This window comes from Tachypleus tridentatus, chromosome 10, assembly GCF_004210375.1.
Source record: "Tachypleus tridentatus isolate NWPU-2018 chromosome 10, ASM421037v1, whole genome shotgun sequence".
Lineage (NCBI taxonomy): Eukaryota > Metazoa > Arthropoda > Merostomata > Xiphosura > Limulidae > Tachypleus > Tachypleus tridentatus.
The window spans coordinates 123,321,742-123,343,913 of NC_134834.1; the positions used below are offsets into that span (position 1 = coordinate 123,321,742).

General features: G+C 35.0%; 1 protein-coding gene across 1 annotated transcript in view; it reads right to left on the reverse strand.

Annotated features, from left to right (window-relative positions):
• Positions 1 to 9,461: 9,461 nt before the first annotated feature.
• The window catches only part of LOC143228478 (uncharacterized), a 57,305-nt gene continuing 44,594 nt past the window's right edge, over positions 9,462 to 22,172 (reverse strand). Inside the window, exon 2 of the mRNA XM_076459730.1 lies at positions 9,462 to 10,204. Coding sequence (XP_076315845.1) covers positions 10,145 to 10,204 — 60 coding nt within the window. The 3' untranslated portion in view covers positions 9,462 to 10,144. The remainder of the gene's footprint in view (positions 10,205 to 22,172) is intronic.

Below are 22,172 nucleotides of genomic sequence, written 5' to 3' on the forward strand. Positions count from 1 at the left end.
TAACTTTCGAATAAGTAAGTGGTGAATACGTTAAAAGTCTAAAGCAAGATTTGTGCTACTTTTACGTTTGTCGTTTTACGGAAGTTTTGTAAATAGTTATAAACCACACATAAGGTTATTATTGTAAATATTTTCAAACTGCATAAAAAGGTCGTTCTGGGTTAAACATTTGTCAGAACTATATATATTTTGTTTTTCTCTGTAATTACCTGTTTTAGTACTTGGCTGTAAGAGGCCCGATAACTGAGAAGTTTAACAGTGAAAATGTAGAAAAACTGATTTAGTAAATCCATGTTGTTTCCTACAATGTGTATATATGAATATGAAAGTATTTTCTGTGTATGTCTGCAAATGTACATTTATTTGCTAAATCTGTGTCTGAACGAAGACAATGGAATGTTGTTGTCTAGGTGACAGGCTTCTTCGTGTTTGTAATAAGGATAAGTAAAAAAATTAATAAAAGTTGTTAGCGATACGTCGGAGAAGTTATCTATATATAAAACTCAAATTTTGTTTTGTTTTTGTTTGCTTGTTTATCCGCCGCGTTTTTTTGTAGGTCACACTTGCCTCACATGAGGGAGCGCAAAACGACAATTTTTCGTTGATATACGCATCTATCGTCTGCTAACAGAACCGGTAATTTTAACGTTAACATATGCATTACAACAATAAATTCTCCAGAGACTTGACATTTTTCGTTACGCTTGAGTTAACATTGAATTTAGAATATAACATTATTTATCTATTTAGTTATATAGCATTAACTATACATCTATTAATACATTATATATTTAATCTCAGACACAAAATAAATGTATGCAGAATTAAAATGTCATGTGCAAAAAAACAAACATTAAGCCTAGCACAGAAAATAAGATTATGTCGTCTGCAATAAAACAGAATAGGTGAAAAGAGTGAGGCTTAAATTATGATACTTAATGTATGCAGTGAGAGTCAAGTCAAGTCTGAGTGGGTAGAGTTAAAGTACACTGTTGTACTTTGTTTGCAGCATATTTCATACATCAATATAATGTGAACACGCTATGACATTCATAAAAATATTTTAACAGATACTCATACGTGTATGAGATAATTGAAATGTTCTCCATAATGGTCTATTTATCCTTGACAGTAAAGGAAGAAACACGTTACAGGAAAGATCTGATTTAATATAGGTTTATAGTTTATTTTAAAAAATCGAACTATGGTGTTTTTGTTGTATTTTTTCGTAAATTCACAAAATATTTAAACATAGAATAGTGGCACATACATATCTTACATTTATCATAAGTGAAACTACTAGCAGCAAGAAAAAGTTAAAATATACTACGTAAATTAAATTACTTTGCAACTGAAATAAATATTAATACATTCTACACATAAAATTACTTCAGCAACTGACAAATGGCTAATACATTCTACAAAAATCATATTACTTTAGCAACTGAAAAATGGTTGATATGTTCTACACAAATCAAGTAACTTTAACAACAGAAAAAAGTAATAATATTTGGTGATCATTAGTTACCATCTAAATTATTGTTGTAAAAACAAAAGTTTCTAAAGCCTCTTCCGCATGCTTTCTGTTTAGTAGTGACATTTCTGGTCAACTTAACGTCTGTTTAGTAGTGACATTTCTGGTCAACTTAACGTTTTCTAGCAGTTGAGAGACACACTAGATTCTGGTAAACATTTTACAATGTTGTCTGTATATGTTTATAAACATATATACGTTTTGTTTATGTAAGCAGGCTTGGCTATACATTCTGTTTCCACAGCATAGATTATATTTTGTAGACTCTTTTCTCTTGTATACAGTATTTCGTTTCTATAAATTTTAATTTCTCTAAACAAACATTTTCCTACACATGAGCTTTCAGTTCACTGTTTATATATTTATTTTTCTGTGTGTATATACATTGTGTTTTGTGTGTTTAGTTTCCTGTGTATAGACACCACTCTACGTCTTGTTTGTTTTGTAAACCTAAAATTCTATATCAAGTTCCTCAATTTGTAAATTTCACATATTGTGCTTATTACACTTCAAGTCTTACTTAGATGTGATTTATCCAAGTTTCAGTTCCCGCTGGTACAGCTGTAAGTCTATGGAGCTACAACGCTAAAATCAGGGGTTCGATTCCCTTCAGTGGACTTAGTAGATAGTCCGTGTGGCTTTGCCATAAGAAAACATACACACACGTTTCGTGTGTATTTTGTTTTAATTCGCAAGGTATTTTGTTTTGTCTCTATTTTCATTTTGAATATCTTATTGTGTTCTTTACTCGGGGAAAATCGTTTTACACGGTTTGTTCTATTCTGTTTCTTTTTTGCATTACCCCCAGTGGCACGGCGGTATGTCTGCAAACTTACAACGCTAGAAATCAGGTTTCGATACCCCTTGTGAGCAGAATACAGATAACCAATTGTATAGCCTTGTGTTTAATTACAAGCAACAATAATTGTTTCTAAAGATGGCATTTCTTTTACAGAAAATGAATAATTTGTTTACTTAATATGAAGTGATTTCAGTTATAACATCTACTAGTTTGTTCTGTGGTTGCCAAACATCTAGTAGTTTGAACCTCAGAATGGTTGGTATGGGTATTAACATTTTTATTGATAATGATAGAGCAACAGTTCGATCTTCCTTTGGTCAACCTGAAGATGACCTAGGAAGGTCGAAATGTTGTTCTCTCCTTATCAATAGAAGTGTTAATACCCATACCAACCATTGTAAGATAGATTTTTATTTCAAGTGGGTTTCTCGTAATCAAGAATTACTTCATCCAGTAGTTTGTTTTATCTTTACGTAATGTGACATATGACAAACGTGGTAATAAAGTCTTGTATGGTGAAGACACATTCTACAGGTAATATTTCACTTGGAGTTACGTGGTAAACTTTGAAAAGGATCAGTGACTATCGTACTGTTGGTAATAGAAGTGGGTGAGGAAGAAAACACATTCTTCAAAGGTGGCGTTGAATAAGTTATGGTAAACTTTGTACACAACAATCTAGTAGAGTTCTTACCAACGATCAGGTTGTATCTACAGAAGTGAATATTACTTCTAGAACAGTAAGACACACATTAACATGAAATGGTATCATGTTAGTAAAACGTTATTTATAGAGATATGAACAAAGTTGGAGGGCGACAGATGAATCTGATATCAGAATTATAAATAGTTTATCCGACAACAGAGGGGGTGACGGTATCATGTCCGACGAAGAACATCTACAATGTGGGCTGTAATTATCAGTAATCTACATATAATTGATGGATAAGGATCTGCCCTTACCTGTCGATTGGCATTGTATGTCATATTCTTAGCAGCGAGACCTGTTGGAAAGGAATTCATATTCGGCAATCCTGTCTCCCAGTGGCAGAGTGGTACGTCTGCGGACTTGTACTACTAAAATCAGGGTCAGGGTTTCGATATCCGTAGTGGCCAGAGCACAGATAGCCCTTTGTGGAGCTTTGGCTTAACAAACAATCCTATCATCTGCGCTAAAATGTTGCGCGGTAATTCATATTAAATTATCAATTAGTGTTTACATTTCTGTTCTACACTTTGGTATTCTAATCAGTTTTTATGAACATTTCAAATCATAGGACACAAATAAGCCTTCTGTAATAACAGTAACTCTGTCGCCTGTGAAACAGTTGCGCTTCTAATATTTAATTTAAGGAACTGGGTCATGTAAGAAATAAATACTATTTTTGTTTTTACGTAGGCTATCTAGCGGTAAGCTTAAGGAATTTTGACACTTAAAATCGGGGTTCGAGCCTTGCATCTGAACTGTAGTGCACGTGAGCACTTAACAATAAACAAGTTTGTAATGAAACAGTGAAAGAAGCTAAACATTATATCAATGGCGTCAGTCACATGTATCAAGCTAACTGTTGTGGCTAGTCTTCAAACTCGACCAAATCGATAAGGAAAAAAGTGATACTTGTTCAGTAAACAGCGATGATCTGCGAGTTTCGGAATGAAACTAACTTTTATTATTAATGGTAGTTTGTTAAATAAATAAAGGAGTTGTAGTTCCTGTAGAGATACCAATTTTATCAAGTTACTCGAGGCCTAACTCAGTAGCTTGTCTATTTTTTGAACTGATAGACTAGACTAAAAACAGCCAGCCAATATCATTTATCGCAACTATTGTCTGATCGTAAAGTGGAATTTGACCATCACTCTTATAACGCAAGCACGGCCCAAAAGTGCGCAGCGCAATTTTCTTTTATTGGAGGAACGCTAGCCATTCGGCCACAATCTGTTTAATCACTTCCGGAAATTGATACTCAATGGTGATTTTAGACCGAAAATAAAATCAGTTATCGTTTTATTTTACTCATTATTTCGGAACTGAAAATGCTTCTCGTAAACTTTTTCGCAGAATGTCATTTGGAAGTTGATATTCACAGTTGCTATGACAACATTAGGGTTAGACTAACATTAGGGTTAGTATTAGACTATGTAGCCTTTGTCAGTTTACTCTCCAACGCACATTAATCCCGCAGTCATAAATAACCTTAATAACAATCACCACTTGTCATACGTAATGCTTTTATGGCACGAGTGGCAAAACTAGAGAACCATATCGACCCCATGGGGCTACTTGTTTTAAAGTTTCATTAATATTCGCTCAGAAGAACGGGTCACTGTCTGACAACTAAATTCTAAAATTGTGAGCACTCTTATATAATTTAGAGTTTTCAAACATAAATTTAGTGACACTAACTTGGTTCGTTTTATTAAAACTTCTGTTAGCAGTGTTTTCTATCTTTATGTAGGTTAATACGTGTATCAGAACTTTTGTTATAAAGGATTTTAACCCAAAAGGAGTCTGTAATATCTTTTAAATAGTTGTATTTTGAAGACCAGTTTGTAATGTCTTTAAATAGTTGCATCTTCTGGAAGAGTTTGAGATGTGTATAAACAGTATGAAGTTTTTAAGTTATAACTGTTGAATGGTTTAGTAAAATAAAGGGTTTTCTCGGATACATGAAGTGTAAAAAACACGTTATTTAAACAATTGAACTTTTTCTCTTGTCTTTATTTTACTAGAAGCTCTGCAGATAATATTTTTGTTGTTTTGTTCGTGCTATCACAAAACATTAAAAAAAAGTGAAATCAGATCATTTAGACACTGTTGTATATAGTACAACATCACTGTTAACAATGACATCGGGCCATTTAGACACTGTTGTATATAGTACAACATCACTGTTAACAATGACATCGGGCCATTTAGACACTGTTGTATATAGTACAACATCACTGTTAACAATGACATCAGGCCATTTAGACACTGTCGTGTACAGTAAAACCATTATTAACTGTTTTACTGTATACACCACTATCTAAAGGGCCCGATGTCATTGTTAAGAGTGACATCGGGTCATTTAGAAACTACTGTTTACAAAAAGTTACATTATGTTTTTCAAAGATATTTCCCCGTAAAAAAGACTTCGAAGTAAAAGATATAAATAAAACATTAACATTTTATACCTGGAATCTGATACGTAAAATAAGACGATTGTAGTGTTAGTAGATGAAATAAGACGACTGTAGTGTTAGTAGATGAAATAAGACGACTGTAGTGTTAGTAGATGAAATAAAACGACTGTGGTGTTAGTAGATGAAATAAGACGACTGTAGTGTTAGTAGATGAAATAAGACGACTGTAGTGTTAGTAGATGAAATAAGACGACTGTAGTGTTAGTAGATGAAATAAAACGACTGTGGTGTTAGTAGATGAAATAAGACGACTGTAGTGTTAGTAGATGAAATAAGACGACTGTAGTGTTAGTAGATGAAATAAGACGACTGTAGTGTTAGTAGATGAAATAAGACGACTGTGGTGTTAGTAGATGAAATAAGACGACTGTAGTGTTAGTAGATGAAATAAGACGACTGTAGTGTTAGTAGATGAAATAAGACGACTGTAGTGTTAGTAGATGAAATAAGACGACTGTAGTGTTAGTAGATGAAATAAGACGACTGTAGTGTTAGTAGATGAAATAAAACGACTGTGGTGTTAGTAGATGAAATAAGACGACTGTAGTGTTAGTAGATGAAATAAGACGACTGGAGTGTTAGTAGATGAAATAAGACGACTGTAGTGTTAGTAGATGAAATAAGACGACTGTAGTGTTAGTAGATGAAATAAGACGACTGTGGTGTTAGTAGATGAAATAAGACGACTGTAGTGTTAGTAGATGAAATAAGACGACTGTAGTGTTAGTAGATGAAATAAGACGACTGTAGTGTTAGTAGATGAAATAAAACGACTGTGGTGTTAGTAGATGAAATAAGACGACTGTAGTGTTAGTAGATGAAATAAGACGACTGTGGTGTTAGTAGATGAAATAAGACGACTGTAGTGTTAGTAGATGAAATAAGACGACTGTAGTGTTAGTAGATGAAATAAGACGACTGTAGTGTTAGTAGATGAAATAAGACGACTGTAGTGTTAGTAGATGAAATAAAACGACTGTGGTGTTAGTAGATGAAATAAGACGACTGTAGTGTTAGTAGATGAAATAAGACGACTGTAGTGTTAGTAGATGAAATAAGACGACTGTGGTGTTAGTAGATGAAATAAGACGACTGTAGTGTTAGTAGATGAAATAAAACGACTGTAGTGTTAGTAGATGAAATAAGACGACTGTAGTGTTAGTAGATGAAATAAGACGACTGTAGTGTTAGTAGATGAAATAAAACGACTGTGGTGTTAGTAGATGAAATAAGACGACTGTAGTGTTAGTAGATGAAATAAGACGACTGTAGTGTTAGTAGATGAAATAAGACGACTGTGGTGTTAGTAGATGAAATAAGACGACTGTAGTGTTAGTAGATGAAATAAGACGACTGTAGTGTTAGTAGATGAAATAAGACGACTGTAGTGTTAGTAGATGAAATAAGACGACTGTGGTGTTAGTAGATGAAATAAGACGACTGGAGTGTTAGTAGATGGAATAAGACGACTGGAGTGTTAGTAGATGCGAATCTGTATCAGTGTGCTGTGCGTTCAGTATACACTGTCTATTTTCTTTGCTAGACCGAAAGGTTATGGTAGCGATATGCCAGTGGACTCTTCACTGATGGGAACAATACAAACTTTGTGGTTTCAATGTTTGTGGATAATTAAAAGTTGTACATGATGGTGAAGTAATGTTCGTAACCTCACGTCCAGTACTGGCTGTAGAAACATTATCAGTACGACACCAGTGAGGATGACCACCATAAAACTAGTAGGGTTAACTAAAGATTGTCAGTGACTTCAGCGTGTTAATAAAGCTCATGTTTATTTTATCGTTTTAATTAATTAATTGATTTAAAAGTCCACAGCTCTGATGTCACAGACGAAATTTTAATCGGTGACCAATAGTAAGTTTCTGGTTAGACAACTAAAGTTATGACGTGCTTCTTGTAAGTTTTCAGTAAGACATCTACAGTCATGACGTGTTTCTTGCAAGTTTCTGGTTAGACAACTAGACTTGTGACGTATTTCTTGTAAGTTTTGGTTAGACAATTAGAGGTCCCGATATTTCATATAGCCATGTTATTTTTTTATATTTTGTATTTGTAAAATAAGGCGAAAATGCGTTTCATGAATTGTATATAGATGAAAGTTAAAAACATCCATGTATAACGTATATCACCATTGACTGAAGTACACACATAACTTCCTTACGTACTCAAGTCTATGTGGAATAGTTCAGATTTAATGTTCTCCTAAATAGTTCCGCAATAGTGTTGAAAGAAAACTTACGTGGTTATGAATGAGATGTTTTCACGTTTCACTTACACAGAACGTACGTGGTTATGTTTATCAAACTTCTGCACGTTCGAGAGTTCACAGTTTGGCAATGGTGAAACACTTAACTATGTTTTATGTTTATCAAACACAGAAGGTTTCTCTGTCTTCAACAGTTACTGTAGAGTGAAAACACGTTTAACCCAACTGTGGTCATATTTAACAGTTACTGTAGTAGTGGAAACACGTTTAACCCAACTGTGGTCATAGTTAACAGTTACTGTAGTAGTGGAAACACGTTTAACCCAACGGTGGTCATATTTAACAGTTACTGTAGTAGTGGAAACACGTTTAACCCAACTGTGGTCATATTTAACAGTTACTGTAGTAGTGGAAACACGTTTAACCCAACGGTGGTCATAGTTAACAGTTACTGTAGTAGTGGAAACACGTTTAACCCAACGGTGGTCATAGTTAACAGTTACTGTAGTAGTGGAAACACGTTTAACCCAACGGTGGTCATAGTTAACAGTTACTGTAGTAGTGGAAACACGTTTAACCCAACTGTGGTCATAGTTAACAGTTACAGTAGTAGTGGAAACACGTTTAACCCAACTGTGGTCATAGTTAACAGTTACTGTAGTAGTGGAAACACGTTTAACCCAACGGTGGTCATAGTTAACAGTTACTGTAGTAGTGGAAACACGTTTAACCCAACTGTGATCATATTTAACAGTTACTGTAGAGTGAAAACACGTTTAACCCAACTGTGGTCATATTTAACAGTTACTGTAGTAGTGGAAACACGTTTAACCCAACTGTGGTCATATTTAACAGTTACTGTAGTAGTGGAAACACGTTTAACCCAACTGTTGTCATATTTAACAGTTACTGTAGTAGTGGAAACACGTTTAACCCAACTGTGGTCATATTTAACAGTTACTGTAGTAGTGGAAACACGTTTAACCCAACTGTGGTCATAGTTAACAGTTACTGTAGTAGTGGAAACACGTTTAACCCAACTGTGGTCATAGTTAACAGTTACTGTAGTAGTGGAAACACGTTTAACCCAACGGTGGTCATATTTAACAGTTACTGTAGTAGTGGAAACACATTTAACCCAACGGTGGTCATATTTAACAGTTACTGTAGTAGTGGAAACACGTTTAACCCAACGGTGGCCATATTTAACTGTTACTGTAGTAGTGGAAACACGTTTAACCCAACGGTGGCCATATTTAACTGTTACTGTAGTAGTGGAAACACGTTTAACCCAACTGTGGTCATATTTATCGAAATCAGTATATGATTCTCTTCTTTGTTTCGATATGGAAATCTGCTGTTTAATTGGGAAGTTCCTACAACTAAAAATGACATAATCACTAAATAAACTGTTTATTATAAACAGACGCTTTAGAGTTAAACAGTCAACATCAGAAAATTCGCTTCAATATTTCAAAATATTCCAAAAGTTATTCCACATATTTTTAGGTTTAAATACTGGTATTTGTTTTTGTTTTTAAGTACAAAACCACATAATTTACTATGTATACTCCACCAAAACCAGAGATTTAGTATCATAATTTTTCAAAGTTATGGCTACAACTCAGCCACTAGGGGCCGTAATGGTAATAAATTGTAATGTTTTCAGGACAGTGACATGATGAGTGGCTTATATAATATTGTTGTGTTTGATTTATAGTTCACATAATCAACAGGCCTAAATATGTGCGTTGTCTAGTAGCATTTCCCAAATACCACATATAAATACATATAGATTCACAGAGGTAAGTAAAATGTAACTCAAAGCACCTTACGTATATATAAACAGTTAATTAAATTACTGTAGTGTTATTTATTGAAAACTTTCTATGAAGATTTTTGAAAAAAGAAGCAAAGTCCGTCAACAGATCTGAATAAAGTTACTTTAAGAGTTAAAAAAATGAAAAAGAACGTTATTTTCGTGAGCAATTTACTAACAGAAAACGTAAAATAGTTGTGAAGGTAAATGTGGTTATGAACATTTTCCATTAATCGAGTACTACTTTTATGACAACAAGAACAAGAAACAACAAATATAAAGAAAACACTAGCTGTAGTAGCTATCCCGTAAACATACTTTAAACTATACACATACACACACGCAGTTATAACATATGTTCCAATTATTCCAAACAATGTCAAATGTTAAGGTTTATGAATGAGATTATTCAAGAGAATGGTCTTTCCAGAGTTTGATTACACTTTTTCAACGCCCTTCTTTCCTTGGCTCGTCTATTCTGGAACCAAATCTTGACTTGGCGTTCTGTTAAGCCTAACATGGCGGCCAATTCTATTTTACGTTCAATGGTAATGTAGCTATTAGATTGGAAAGTTTTCTCTAACTGCAGTCGCTGTCTGTAGCTGTATGGAACACGGTAGTTTTCTGTTTGGTCGTTTCCTAAAGAAAAAAATCATTCAACTATAAAGGTATAACAAATGTCGCTTGAACGATAGTTGTAACTGATAATAGGTTAATCTTTTTATGATATTAATGTTTATATATATACTTGTTTGTTAATCACATCTTAGTTGTTCTTTTCAAAAAATGGGTGTAATTCTTAAAATAACAAGAGGTGGCATCATAGAATATCTTTAAGAAACCTTTTTGACACCAGTTCTTCGTAATGTTTACTTTTAATCGTCAAATTTCAAGATCAGAACTTGTTCCTCAGAAGTTCTGTAGTTTCATTTTAGCATTGGCTAAAGAAGTACAAAAGTGCTTCGAAATCAGTCATTTAAAATAAGACTAAACATGTCAAGTCAGTCGTGAAAACTGTTTCATCCTCGGAACGTAACACCTATTTCGAACTTTGACCTTTGATAATACTTTTGAGAAACTAAGCACCCAAGTCTAAATTTTGACAACTTTCAAACTGTTGTCTTCCCCTGAACGTTAGTGATGGCATTAACACAAGCAAGAACGTTGATCAAAGCAAAATATATTGAAAACTACAGTAGATATACTGAAAACTAGAACGGGTGTAGATGTACTAAAAACTAGCAGATGTATTTTAATAGTATAGTTTCAAGAGATCAGATATCCTTTAACAGATGTGTCAGCATAACGGGAACTTGTGACTAGCTTCGATCACAGACTGTAGTCGTTTATGTAAACGTTTGTAAACAAAATCTGAATGATTGTTTGTTTGTTTTTGAGTTTCGCACAAAGCTACTCGAGGGCTATCTGTGATAGCCGTCCCTAATTTAGTAGTGTAAGACTAGAGGGAAGGCAGCTAGTCATCACCACCCACCGCCAACTCTTGGGCTACTCTTTTACCAACGATTAGTGGGATTGACCGTCACATTATAACACTCTCACAGCTGAAAGGGCGAGCATGTTTGTCGCGACGGGGATGCAAACCCGCGACCCTCAGATTACGAGTCGCACGCCTTAACCCACCTGACCATGCTGGGGCCTAAATCTGAGTGAACCTGAACCAAGACATCTACGTCTGTTGAGATACAACACTGTTTGTGTGTAGATCTTTTGACAGACTACCAAGAGGGATTGTTCTATATAAAACACTTGCAGATAATTGACGACGATGTTTGTTTCTCATTGACAAACAGACACGCGTGATTAGGTTTAAAATGGAGCTCGAACCTGGGTCATCTACGCAGGAACTTACTGTTGAAGCTCTATTTCTTGTACTTCCATCAATATTGATATTGTTTGCTTTGAATGTTGAACAAGAAATGTAACCATTTACCAGATCAAGTTAAAAATGATTGGATGAACTGTTGAAATAAAACTTGATAACAAAATTCCTGGTACCTCATTAGTTTCCTAAAAGGAGGAATATTTTTTCTTCTTAAGAGTATGAATAATATGCTGCTCAAACACCAGTATACGTATGTGTATTTGTAACGTCAACCTTGCCGCTAGGTGTCAGTCAAGTCTTCGCTGCAACACTGAAGTGAAAACGCTGTAAAATATATGAAGTATGAGATTTGGCAATATATAAAATCGAAACTGTACACGACACATGGACATGGCAGAAAATGGTGAGAACATGTAATCTCTTGAGGACTTTTCCTTAACACGTTTATTATAAAATACCGAAACAATTTCCAAAATGTACAGTTACCTACAGGGTAGCTCGTGAGGAAAATAAAAAGAGGGGTGGCGAAAGATGTCTGAAGTGTATCTGTGACAAGGAGCCCTCAATAGCCGCAGCACTTGAACTTTTTTTAATCTGTGAGACATGATGTGTGGTCAAACATATCAATCGAAAGAGTTTGAATTTTTGAGTCCATTACTGTAATTAGATCTCAAATTGGTCAAGAGATGGCGGAGCTATGAGATAAAACACTGAACTTCAAAGGAAGACAAAAAAGAAACTTAGATCCGTTTTGCCGAGGCTGAAAAAATTAACTGTAAATGACAATACAGAAATAATCAAACAAGTCATCAGTAATTTGTATGTGTGGGTTAATATTATTAAATAATATATGTAGATCGGAGATGAATGTATGCCACAGAACAAGTTACAATGGGTTTGTTACAAGGATTACTAAACATCACACATATTTTCACTGGGACCCTAGCGTCATATAGAGACGTGACAGCTGACGTCATGATACAACATCCAGAGACGAAAGAGATCAACACATTCACTTCCAATCTTGTTGAGGGATGTAACAGAACTGATGCCACAAAAAATCGTTTTGACGACCCCCCTGTGATAAGTTAACGATCCCACCGAGGAAGTGACATAAATTATAGCTGATATACTCGATACATTGGATTACTAGCAGTAACTGTGGAGTTGTATCGTTTGCTGGGTGCATCACGGCTATAAGTATCGTCACTAGGAACCAGCAGTGGTCTACTTGCGTGTGAACACGTTTAATTTGCGCTCTTATTAAATGATCGATGAGCCACTAGTCTAGTGCAAACACACAAGGGCATGATGGGATATATTGCCCAGTTTTATGGTTAATTCTATCACCCTCCTTGTCAAATTGTCTTATAATAAATATCAGGAAATGTTGAAATGAACTTCGAACAGATTCACAGTTTAGAATAAACCCACGTTACAAGAAAACAAAAGTTTAGGATAAACCCATGTTACAATAAAACAAAACTTAGGATAAACCCACGTTACAATAAAACAAAAGTTTAGGATGAACCCACTTTAGAATAAAACAAAAGTTTAGGATAAACCCACGTTACAAGAAAACAAAAGTTTAGGATGAACCCACGTTACAATAAAACAATAGTTTAGGATGAACACATGTTACAATAAAACAAAAGTTTAGGATAAACCCACGTTACAAGAAAACAAAAGTTTAGGATAAACCCACATTACAAGAAAACAAAAGTTTAGGATAAACCCACGTTACAATAAAACAAAAGTTTAGGATAAACCCACGTTACAAGAAAACAAAAGTTTAGGATGAACCCACGTTACAAGAAAACAAAAGTTTAGGATAAACCCACGTTACAATAAAACAAAAGTTTAGGATAAACCCACGTTACAAGAAAACAAAAGTTTAGGATAAACCCACGTTACAATAAAACAAAAGTTTAGGATAAACCCACGTTACAATAAAACAAAAGTTTAGGATAAACCCACGTTACAAGAAAACAAAAGTTTAGGATGAACCCACGTTACAAGAAAACAAAAGTTTAGGATAAACCCACGTTACAATAAAACAAAAGTTTAGGATAAACCCACGTTACAAAAAAACAAAAGTTTAGGATAAACCCACGTTACAATAAAACAAAAGTTTAAGATAAACGCACGTTACAATAAAACAAAAGTTTAGAATAAACCCACGTTACAATAAAACAAAAGTTTAGGATAAACCCACGTTACAATAAAACAAAAGTTTAGGGTAAACCCACGTTACAATAAAACAAATGTTTAGAATAAACCCACGTTACAAGAAAACAAAAGTTCAGGATGAACCCACGTTACAATAAAACAGAAGTTTAGGATAAACCCACGTTACAATAAAACAAAAGTTTAGGGTAAACCCACGTTACAATAAAACAAAAGTTTAGAATAAACCCACGTTACAAGAAAACAAAAGTTCAGGATGAACCCACGTTACAATAAAACAGAAGTTTAGGATGAACCCACGTTACAATAAAACAAAAGTTTAGGATGAACCCACGTTACAATAAAACAAAACTTTAGGATAAACCCACGTTACAAGAAAACAAAAGTTTAGGATAAACGCACGTTACAATAAAACAAAAGTTTAGAATAAACCCACGTTACAATAAAACAAAAGTTTAGGATAAACCCACGTTACAATAAAACAAAAGTTTAGGATGAACCCACGTTACAAATAAACAAAAGTGTAGGATAAACCCACGTTATAATACAACAAAAGTTTAAGGTAAATCCACGTTACAATAAAACAATCAATGGTGAGTAATGTATGCTTTATTTAAATAGAAATATTAAAAACATATATAGAGTTACAATAAAACATTAATCATACATATTAGTTTGTCCTAGTTATTTATCCGAGTACCAGTGTTTAGTTGTATATTCTACAGAATGACACATTTTATGTGTAATATTGTTACGTTTTCTACTATGGAATAAGTCAGTTACTAAGATATTGTCCTATGTGGAAATATATTCAGTATTTTACTATAAGTTATAGAGATTAGTAGTGTACAAGTTGACAAATCCGCTTCACGTGACAGAATGTTACAACAACCTTGGTAATCCGTGTCAGCTTTTCGAGGTAGTTTGACACCAAATAACATGACTTACAGCAGGTAAAGTGTGAGAGAACCAAAAACAATTGTTTAGATAACCATTTATAGAGCAAACTCTTCGACTGTTGTAGCTGTTTTAATATTTCATTCAAATAAAACTACGAACTACTGAACTTTTGCCAATTTGCAGTTAGTTTTATATAATGTTTTGGTATGCATTAAAATAACATTCACTTTTATGAGTAATAATATGTAGAAATTGTTTTCACAAACGTCATCCACAGAAAGCTGAAGTAACAATGACTATAACATTGTTATCGAAGTATAAATATTGCTAACCCTATTTTGTAATAAATACTGTTGTCATCTTGGTTTTAATACTGTCAACTATGTAGTGTAATGATGCTACCCTCAACCATGTAGTGGAACCCGGATGTTAATATCAGTGAAACTACAATATCTTTGACGATGACCCTACATATGTTTGTATTTTTAATAATCATCTTATGAACTACCTGTTTCTAATCTTTGTTTGGCTGATGCGGATATACCAGTGTCTGTCTGTGTTACCATCACGACACACACACCTGTACACTAAAAGTCCAGTTGGTTTTGATACTACTGCCTTAGGCCTAACTTTTCGACTCGAGTTGGCTACAGACAGAACGGATAACATCAGAAAACCCATTGGGGACCAGATGAGGGCCCAATTACAGGCCATTACGGTAACTTTGATGTCTTTCTCTCATTAGCACACACATTACCTTGTGCGCCATCATCTGAGCGGTGAGTTCCAATCGACAGCTATCCCGGCATCCCCTGCAGCTGTTCAGGATTACTGTCTTTGTATCGAAATGTTTGAATTACGTCGTCAATTTTATTGCCGCTTAATTTTAAACGGCAGCCATGTTTTGTTCAGAGATACGTCACTCTACCTCAAGCAAAACTCACGCGACGATAACCTCCTTACCAGTGAAACCACTGCTCGGGTTCTAAGGTGTAGAACCTGGTTCTTAATTTTATTCTTAAAATAATTTTTCGTTTAGATTTATAAGATTCTGGAAGAGTTTATGTGAACGTAGCATCCAATGTTTGTCGGAACTGAGCTAACATGTACTGTTTTGGGTTACATTTCAATGGATGAAAGCCAGGCATGACCAGGTGGTTAAAGCACTCAACTCGTAATCACAGAGTCACGGCTTCGAATCTTCGTCACGCCAAACATGCTCGCCCTTTCAGCCGTGAGGGCGTTATAATGTGGCGGTCAATCTCACTATTCGTTTGTCTGGTTAGTCTTCTGCTCTTTGGTATCTAAAACTGGAACTTATTTATAAAACATAGAATCAGATATTATAAACATAAAATAGTGAATTAATTCCAGACACATACATTTGATGTAGCGTTTCCTAACGGAGTAAAGTAATATAGCGCATATTTGTCATGTGACTATATTTTCTTGAATATTAAAAATATTTTTTAAAGATATGTAATAGCTCTCTCTATAAACTTTTTGAATTTCCATTCCTTTTTCCTACAACTGTTTTGTTTATATTAGAAATTAAAATCAATATATACACACACCTAACCAATTAGTCTCTTTATATGCCACTATAAAACACACATTTGAGACCTAACTGTATTTCTTTGGTTTCCTGACCAAGCTATGCTAATGAGCCTTGCAGAGGATACGGCCAATGGAGGAATACATTAGATCTCTACGTCACAAACACTCTTTTCAATTTTACCTTTGGGGAAAAAGAAATCAGTAACATACACACAGACCCTTTAAGTGTAATCGGTCATCACAACTACAATATGGATTTTGTTAACGGATTCTTTCTTAACAGGACAATTGTGTATGTTTTCAAATACGTAAATAAAATTATACGTTCTAATTCAACATCTGTACAAGTACATAACACACACACGTAGGTTTAATTTGGGTTCGAACCTTGTACTTTAAAAGGTAACAGAAACTAGAAAATGTGTAACGATGTACAACTGCGAACCCATAGAACCATTAGATCATAATCTATTTTTGGCTAGATAAAATATTTACCAAACAGCTTCACATTAAAGAGCTAGGTACAAGTCAAAGGGAAAGACATTTTCAAACAAAAATAAAAACATTAAGGAACATGTGCAACAACAGGAAGATACGAAACCATTGATTGTTTTGTATAACTACAGCACAACCAGAACCAATGCCATGTTTCAACCTTCCCATAATGCTTTATGTTCGTGACATTAAGTTCAGTTCAAATATGCACGTGAATATATTTACTACAGTCTGTAATGGATAACTTTAGTTAATGGTAGGAAAATCCAACCGATGTTTTTATTGCTCGTTATAATAAGTATCAATTACTAGTTCTAGTTAAAACAACTTAAATTGTAAGAAGTGATGAGTGAAACCAAAATTGAATATGTTATATACGACAACCACACTGCATCATACCAAACGAAAACGTTAGAGTCCGGCCTAATGTGGTCCGGCATGGTCAGGTTGTTAAAAGCACTCGAGTCGTAATCTGAGGGTTGCGGGTTCGACCTTCCCATCACACCAAACATCTTTGCACTCTCAGCCGTGGGGGCGTTATAATGTGATAGTCAATCCCACTATTAGTTGGCAAAAGAGTAGCCCAAGGATTGGCGGCAGATTTTGATGACTAACTGCCTTCGTTCTAGTCTTATACTGATAAATTAGGGACGGATAGCGCAGATAGCCCTCGTGTAGCCTCTGCACAGAATAAGCCGTCTTAATGTCGTCATCATGACGTGTTTTCTCCAACCTGGTGGAGAACAATCTTCTTAAGTCTTATGATATCTATAGCTTGCCATGCACCGGTTCATGAAATCCAGTTATCTTCCTTTGGATTTCTTGACCTCAGTCTTACCAACAGTCATCCACAAGTTCACCGAGTCTTCTTGTCTCATTGCTTAAAAAAAAAAAAAAAAGCACCTTCTTCATTGTTCCACAAGCTTGGACTCAGTAACTCCTCCTCATTTTCAGTGTTCTGCTTGGACTCCTCATGTCTCTGCTTGTCGGTTTTTCCTCCGCCATTCTGTTAATAGCCAAGGCTTCACAGCACTGTTCACCAAGAGCTACATTATTTTACCAACAGTATTAACCTTGGTTTTGTTGTTGTTGTACATACCCAAATGTTCCTAGAGGATTGAGTACACACGTGTTCTGGGAGGACAGCGGTTAATTTTTGAAATTATACAACTCTAAAGTCCGGGATTCGACACCTCGTGATGGACACAACAGATACACAAACAGACACCCAGGCGCCGAAGTTACATCTAGGAGTAGATATATGCACCATGTAAAAAACATGATATACCATGGTATTATAATCTAGGAAAAACTTTAACGTAACGTTTTGGGACTACATTTTTCATCAGGCTGTATGCGCGTTGTTCATTGGTTGTTGGTAAAGGTGAGACTTCCGTCTTGTTAGCTTCATGTGTGAGGTAACACTGGCGTTTATAGTAACTTTATAGATTTTTAAGTCCTATTTGTAATTATTAATAAAAATAAATCGTTTTCAGTCGCACTGAGATTCGAAAGCTGATTAATGAACATAAGTCTGTAGAGGTAATTTTTAATAATTACTTTGTTTTCATTCAATGCATTTTGCTCATGTATTTTAATAACAATATTTATTGAAAACAACAGAAGCTGTTGAACTATACAAGGTTTCGAACAACTGTGTGACAAGAATGCTTTGTGAATCTTAACCAAATATTGTTAACTGTGTGACGAGAATGCTTTGTGAATCTTAACCAAATATTGTTAACTGTGTGACAAGAATACTTTGTGAATCTTAACCAAATATTGTTAACTGTGTGACGAGAATGCTTTGTGAATCTTAACCAAATATTGTTAACTGTGTGACAAGAATACTTTGTGAATCTAAACCAAATATTGTTAACTGTGTGACAAGAATGCTTTGTGAATCTTAACCAAATATTGTTAACTGTGTGACAAGAATGCTTTGTGAATCTTAACCAAATATTGTTAACTGTGTGACAAGAATGCTTTGTGAATCTTAACCAAATATTGTTAACTGTGTGACGAGAATGCTTTGTGAATCTTAACCAAATATGGTTAACTGTGTGACAAGAATGCTTTGTGAATCTTAACCAAATATCGTTAACTGTGTGACAAGAATACTTTGTGAATCTTAACCAAATATTGTTAACTGTGTGACAAGAATGCTTTGTGAATCTTAACCAAATATTGTTAACTGTGTGACAAGAATGCTTTGTGAATCTTAACCAAATATTGTTAACTGTGTGACAAGAATGCTTTGTGAATCTTAACCAAATATTGTTAACTGTGTGACAAGAATGCTTTGTGAATCTTAACCAAATATTGTTAATGTTTTTATAGTTACGTCCCTAACAATATTTTATTTTCTTTCTTTTTTACCTTAAAAATTATTTTGTGGATTGTCTTGCTAGTTGACGGACCATTTCACAGTAAGTCCACGAGTTTCTTATTGCTGGACGCATAATCTACATTCATCACAAAGTGAAAGAGGTTCTACATAATTCTGTCTTGATTAGATAGCTAATCGTTTTGAGTATTCATGTTGAGTGGCTGCTCCTTTCATGGCAGTCTTACGTCAGACATGTATGATGACGTCACCAGACACTTTTTTTTTTTTTATTGTTAGTACCTATTAAAGTAACGCCAACAGGACAGTAATAATAGAGAAAGGTCAGAAGGGGTCCTAGACAGTTAATCCTCAAATACAGGTGACCAATCACGCCAAGTCGTTTCAAGCCACAATTGTAGACAGTTTTAATCTAGCATGGTTTTTAATTAACCGTAAAAAGTCGGTGAGATTTGGACCAGTTAAAAGTCTTGAACAAAGATTCCTCGTTCTTGAATTGTGAATACGAAAATATGAACTGATCCTTGGAGCCACGAGGGTGTTGTAAAAGTGATAGACAAATCTCACTATTCGGCCGGACACGAGCAGTCTAAGAAATGGTGATTCGATCAGAAGTGTGTAGAAGTAACATTTTTCATTATAGTGTACAGATATCGGTTTTCAATATCGGAAGAAACGGAAAAGAAAGGACTAGTTTAATTTTCAGGAGAAACTTTACACCTGGAATGATGGTCCTTTTGAATTAGAAGAAAATTCAATATCAAAACCTGGAAATATTACGAAACCTTTCAGGCTTCAAAAGTATCCACATCTTTGAAACTATGTTTAAATTCTAAGTTATTTAACTCTAATTTTCCAGTGATAGACTAGATGGATGACAGCAAGCACCCAATGATGTCTTATCAAACACTAGAACAAATTATGGTTTAAACTCTTGAACACCCGAAAGACACCCAGGTGGTCAGGAACTTGAATCTCTTCAGCCCACATGAGAGGAGTTTAAAGGCTTACTTAAGGTATCTGAGCAAACCCAAAACAAGGCAGGTATTTAGTTTTGAAGAAAGGTATTCCACTTTCCCAACTAGGGTGTTCTGTGATATATATAATCCCTCTTCGCTCCGCTCGCGAATAAAAGTTTAAAAGAGTTGGGAAGTTTCGTTTTTTAGGTTCCGTAAAAAGTTCAGTTATTACCTATTGCGAGATTTCGTGAGATTGAGTAAATATCTGGAGAGCTTCCAGACAAGAGAACACTCAGGCTCTCAGTGACGTAGCCCGGCATGGCCAAGCGTGTTAAGACTCGTAATCTGAGGGTCGCGGGTTCGCATCCCCATCACGCCAAACATGCTTACCCTTTCAGCCGTGGTGGCGTTATAATGTGATGGTCAATCCCACTATTTGTTGGTAAAAGAGTAACCCAAGAGTTGGCTGTGGGTGGTGATGACTAGCTGCCTTCCCTCTAGTCTTACACTGCTAAATTAGGGACGGCTAGCACAGATAGCCCTCGAGTAGCTTTGTGCGAAATTCAAAAACAAACAAACAAACTCAGTGACGACTTCCAAGGTGTCGATGAACTTGAAAATAAGCGACAGGATCTTGTTTAAAATAATAATCCTGTGTTTAGTTTTACAGGAAAATGAACTTCCAAAATGGGGAATTTTACAGGAATTTTACTGTCAATTTTATAGCGCATCAACAGCTCCAAAATGTAGAGGGCATTTTAGGGACAACTAGTCACAAATTACCGGGTTCACAATTTGTATATTTTCTGGAATGACAACAATCATATATCATATCTGACAAAGGAAAAACTGAACGTGTCTCAGCTGTTAGCATGCCAGGACTGTGAATCCAATTATGAATGATTTGGCCTGTTTCTGTAAAATTGCACTTGGAATATTAGATTCTCAAGTTTCACTATAAGAGTGACAGTCAACGGTCACTTCGGTCAGACAAGAGTTGTAAAATTATTAGCAATGGGTGACGTTTACTAACTCACTTCAAAACGAGGACTAGCTAGCAAGAACAGCCCATTGTGTAGATTTGTACGAACAAATACAGAGGTAACAACTGATTCCAGCACTCCGTCTGTCTATAGCAGAAATACTCCACGGTCTCGTCTGTGCTAGGTTCATCTCTTGGAATAACCAATTACTGCCAGGGGGGTAATGAATATTCGTATTTCTCTCGTGACCCATAGAGATATATTTAAAATAACGTTTCAAACGCAAAAAACTAAAATTAATTAATATAATAAACTTACTCTCTCACTATTTGTCAAGCTTTGCAATCTAACTGTAAGAAATCTTCAGAGGACAGAATATTATAGATTGATACTGAAAGTTAACTAACAAACTGTGTTGTTCACTAGATTGATACTGAAAGTTAACTAACGAACTGTGTTGTTCACTAGATTGATACTGAAAGTTAACTAACGAACTGTGCTGTTCACTAGATTGATACTGAAAGTTAACTAACGAACTGTGTTGTTCACTAGATTGATACTGAAAGTTAACTAACGACACGTGCTGTTCACTAGACTGAAACTGAAAGTTAACTAACGACACGTGCTGTTCACTAGATTGATACTGAAAGTTAACTAACGAACTGTGTTGTTCACTAGATTGATACTGAAAGTTAACTAACGAACTGTGTTGTTCACTAGATTGATACTGAAAGTTAACTAACGAACTGTGTTGTTCACTAGATTGATACTGAAAGTTAACTAACGAACTGTGTTGTTCACTAGATTGATACTGAAAGTTAACTAACGACACGTGTTGTTCACTAGACTGATACTGAAAGTTAACTAACTGTGCTGTTCACTAGATTGATACTGAAAGTTAACTAACGACACGTGCTGTGTTGTTCACTAGATTGATACTGAAAGTTAACTAACGAACTGTGTTGTTCACTAGATTGATACTGAAAGTTAACTAACGAACTGTGTTGTTCACTAGATTGATACTGAAAGTTAACTAACGTGTGTTGTTCACTAGATTGATACTGAAAGTTAACTAACGAACTGTGCTGTTCACTAGATTGATACTGAAAGTTAACTAACGAACTGTGTTGTTCACTAGATTGATACTGAAAGTTAACTAACGAACTGTGTTGTTCACTAGACTGAAACTGAAAGTTAACTAACGAACTGTGTTATTCACTAGATTGATACTCAAAGTTAACTAACGAACTGTGTTGTTCACTAGATTGATACTGAAAGTTAACTACCAACACGTGCTGTTCACTAGATTGAAACTGAAAGTTAACTAACGAACTGT